This window comes from Primulina huaijiensis, chromosome 12 (assembly GCF_012295235.1).
Source record: "Primulina huaijiensis isolate GDHJ02 chromosome 12, ASM1229523v2, whole genome shotgun sequence".
Taxonomy (NCBI): Eukaryota; Viridiplantae; Streptophyta; class Magnoliopsida; order Lamiales; family Gesneriaceae; genus Primulina; species Primulina huaijiensis.
Window position 1 is genome coordinate 630,592 of NC_133317.1, and position 4,070 is coordinate 634,661.

The following is a 4,070-nucleotide window of genomic DNA, read 5'->3' on the forward strand; positions in this document are numbered from 1 at the left end:
TCGAAAAACCTAATTATTCTGCTTCACCTCCGATTCCTGCTGCATTTTTCTGATAAATCACTCAGTTTTCTCCGCCTTAATTTGCACGCTTACTTTTCTCCGAATAAACCGTCTTTTTTCTCCTTTTAGTCGGCTCATTTTTTGTCGATATTTGTACATACAAAGGAACTGAAGCCACCAGCTATGGACGCTGAGTTCTTGAAATCTTCTGTTGAAGATCAGATGGAAATGATGCTGATGCAAATGGACACACTCCCGGATTTTTCCGGGGCGTATGAGATCCCACTGATGGAATTCTGCAATCACCACGAAACTAGCAGTTTAGGAATCAAAAGCAATAATTGTGATTCTGCTCTTGATAACTTACACATGAATTCACCTGCTTTCATGAATCTGCAGCCCGGAAATTCTTCATGTTCCCGCGGGTTTCATCAAGAATCATTGTCTATGTTGCCGTTCCTGCAGCACAATTCCAGCTGCGAATGGAGATGGGAAATGGAGGAATTTTCCGGAGAAGCTGGGGATTCGCAGAAACGTAATCCGATGGCTGCGATACGTGAAATGATCTTCAGAATCGCGGCGATGCAGCCTGTTCATATCGACCCCGAGTCCGTGAAGCCACCGAAGAGGAAGAATGTGAAGATATCGACGGACCCTCAAAGCGTGGCGGCGCGCCACCGCCGGGAGAGGATAAGTGAGCGGATTAGGATTCTTCAGAGACTTGTACCGGGAGGAACTAAGATGGATACTGCTTCTATGCTTGATGAGGCCATTCATTACGTTAAATTCTTGAAGAACCAAGTGCAGAATCTGGAAAGGGTTGCGGCGCATAGGCCAGCCCCCGCTGCTGCCGGTGTTGGATTCCAGGTGCCAATGTCTGGTGGAAATTACTTTCCGGTTCCTGATAAGGGTTATCACCGGTCAATGCCTCCCAGTGTGCAGCATCTGCAAGATTCTTGATTTAGAGAGATTTATGGAGAGTAGTTTCTAAAATTTATCGGTTTTTTTGTCAGTGTAAAAGTGCTTTAAATTATTGCTTAATTGGTGGTTTTGGAAAGCGCTTATCATTTCCAAATAACGCCATGCACGCGTATTTTCTTGGGAATCCCCCGGCCAACAAATATGCTCACAAAATTTTAACTTTGATAGTTTACTTTATAAATATTTATATGATCAAGAATCTGAGCATATATAATACACATATTAAATTAAAAATTGTATATAAAATATTCCAAAAAGTAGTTCAGACCTCGCGAGTTTGGAGAGTTGAAATTGAGCTTGGAGAACATGCTGTTTACCAAATTAATTTTTACGTGTAAATTATATCTTTTGAAAATTGATTATTTGCACGTGACAAACATATATAGGTAACACCATAATTAGGAAACGGTATGTTCAATATTCAATAGATAAACACGTTGGAAAACGATTATATTAAATAATATGGCCACCAGGATATTAAAATGTGATATAATTTTTAATTATTAATAAGTCAGCAGAAAATCTTAGTGATTCTCTGAATTCTATACTATAAAATTCGCATGCAATTATAGAAGTGCAATTAAGCATTCTATATATATATTAAATAGAAAGATGATTATTATGGTGGGCTTACACTCCGATCCCATGTGCAAACTATCTTCACGTACAGTCAATTTGATCATATAAACAAAAATCTAAGGGAGATAGGAAGAAAGTGACATGCTATATATGTTAGTGTGTACTCCAAATTTGAGAATTATTGCATCACAAGTGTAATTTTTAAACTTGGATATATATTTTTTAGAATTCTGAGGTTTAGTAGTTGGGATCGCATTTGATGTCATCTATCATGTCTCAAATCCGTGGATATTCCATTGGATGTGACAATTACTTTGAAAAAATTCGGTTAAATTTAATTATTTAGCTGCTAATAATTTGGATTAATTTCGAAGTATTTAATTGGTTCAAATTTTCAAGTTGGATTAATTTGTTCGATGCGAGACGGGTTTTCGATTATGAAAAAAAAAATAAAAAAATTGATGAAGATGAACGTGCATTAAAGCCAGAAGAATAGGGACCATTAATGTTGAATGGCACACTTGCTCCTTAAACTAGTAACTTGTAGGGCCATGTTAAAATATGCACGATGTACAATGTCTCTAGAGCTATACATGTATACATATATGTACAAACATATGTATTCAGACATTTCATCCGTAGGCTATATACGTATATGTACGCATATACCACTAGTAGAATTTCTTTGATTTACTTCGCATATTAAATGAAGTAACAGGTAGATAATTGCCGAAGTAGACGCACGTGAAGTAACAGGGTACCATTTTACTTCGCATTATTATCGAAGTCGTATCCAAGAAATTAGCGAAGTCTTTGGCTGGAATTAGATCGATGACGAAGTAAAACAACGTTTTCTACATCATCGTTTTCGTAAAGTGCAGAAGTAATAGCTTATATATAACTGCATAGTTTATATAGAATGACGAAGTAAATGTGTTGTATTACTTCATAGGTTTTGTATTTTTGTGAAGTAATTGATGCGAATGACTTCCGTGTAATGGAACTAAATTAGCGACGGTTTCAAATTAGCGACAGTTTAGGGACGTTACACGGATTTATGAGTTCTCGTCGCTAATTAGCGTCGGTTAAATAAAATACAGTCGCTAAATAGCGACAGTGACGTCAAAAACTGTCGCTAATTAGCGACGGTATTTATATAACTGTCGCTAGTTAGCGACGGTAATACATAAAACCGTCGCTCGACGGTACTTCAAAACCCGTCGCTAATTATATTATTTTTTTAAAAAAAATTTATTTTTTAAATTTTATAATTATTCCTACATATTTTTAAATAATATCCTCAACACATCTAAAATATTTTAAATTTGTAAATAATTTATAAAAAAAACTAACAACAAAATTAAATTGATGATCATAAATTAAAAATTAAAGCTAAGAGATATAATCTAAATCGATATTAAAACCGCCCTAGAGAAGAAATGGAAATAGATATGAAGTGATGTGAAGAATAAGCCGAGGAGGGATATATTTATAGGACATTTGCGACGGACATTTGTAATTTGTCGCTATTAGCGACGGATTAATAAATATGTCGCTAATTAGCGACGGGTTTTATAACTGTCGCCGATTTATTTAGCGACAGACTCTTAAAACCGTCGCTATTGACGATGGTTAAAACTAAGTCGTTGCTAATTAGCAACGGTTTATAAAACCGTCGACGATTTATGTAGCGACGGACTGTAAAAACCGTCGCTAATACGGTTAAAACAAAACCGTTGCTAATTAGCGACAGTTTTTAAATTTGTCGTCGATTTATTTAGCGACAACTATTTAAAATCAATAAAACTTAACCGTCGCTAATTAGCGACGGTTTACATTTTTTTTGTTTGTAAGTTTTGTTTTCACAATTTACATTTAATGACGAAGTAGTAAATTGAAAAGACTTCATTTTTTTGTGTCGTAGTGAAGTATTTAATAGAGAACGACTTCACTATTATTGAGTTGTGGTGAAGTAAATTCTTTCTTTAACTTCGACACAATTTTAATATGACGAGTTAATTTGTATTTTATTACTTCATCATTTAAGAAAAATTAATTAAAATTATGGTTCATTTTTTTACTTCACTAAATATAAATTTAAAATTTTTTTAACTTTTCACTTCATCAAAACTACTGTGTCGAAGTAAAAGATTATAAAAAGTTAGAAGTGAAGCCCGTGTTTTTTAAATTGTGAAGTAAAAAATAATGTTTTACTTCGCTGGTGTTATTACTGAAGTTGATTGATATATATTACTTCATAATTCATAATCGCCGAAGTAATGAGTGGCGAAGTAAAAGCCAAAAATTCTACTAGTGTACGTGTATTTACAAGATGTAGGAATTTCTGGCGAAAGGGTTGGTTGTTTCCTAAAGGAGGAGGGAAATTTGGTGGTGTTCCTGTCTTACGAATCATATCATGCTTTAGTAAAATAAAATAAAATGTCGACGCTATCCAATAAAAATCTAGGAACATTGAACAATATGATATATTGTTCATATATTGTTCATAT

At 34.4% G+C, this 4,070-nt stretch overlaps 1 protein-coding gene across 1 annotated transcript; it reads left to right on the forward strand.

The window, feature by feature from the left end:
- Positions 1–1,002, forward strand: LOC140989181 (transcription factor HEC1-like). Its single transcript, XM_073458314.1, has one exon. The coding sequence runs from the start codon at positions 184–186 to the stop codon at positions 958–960; it is 777 nt and encodes a 258-aa protein (XP_073314415.1). The 5' UTR covers positions 1–183; the 3' UTR covers positions 961–1,002.
- Positions 1,003–4,070: the final 3,068 nt, after the last annotated feature.

Coding starts and splice junctions, on each gene's coding strand:
- LOC140989181 (XM_073458314.1), top strand. CDS start 184: ATGGACGCTGAGTTCTTGAAATCTTCTGTTGAAGATCAGATGGAAATG.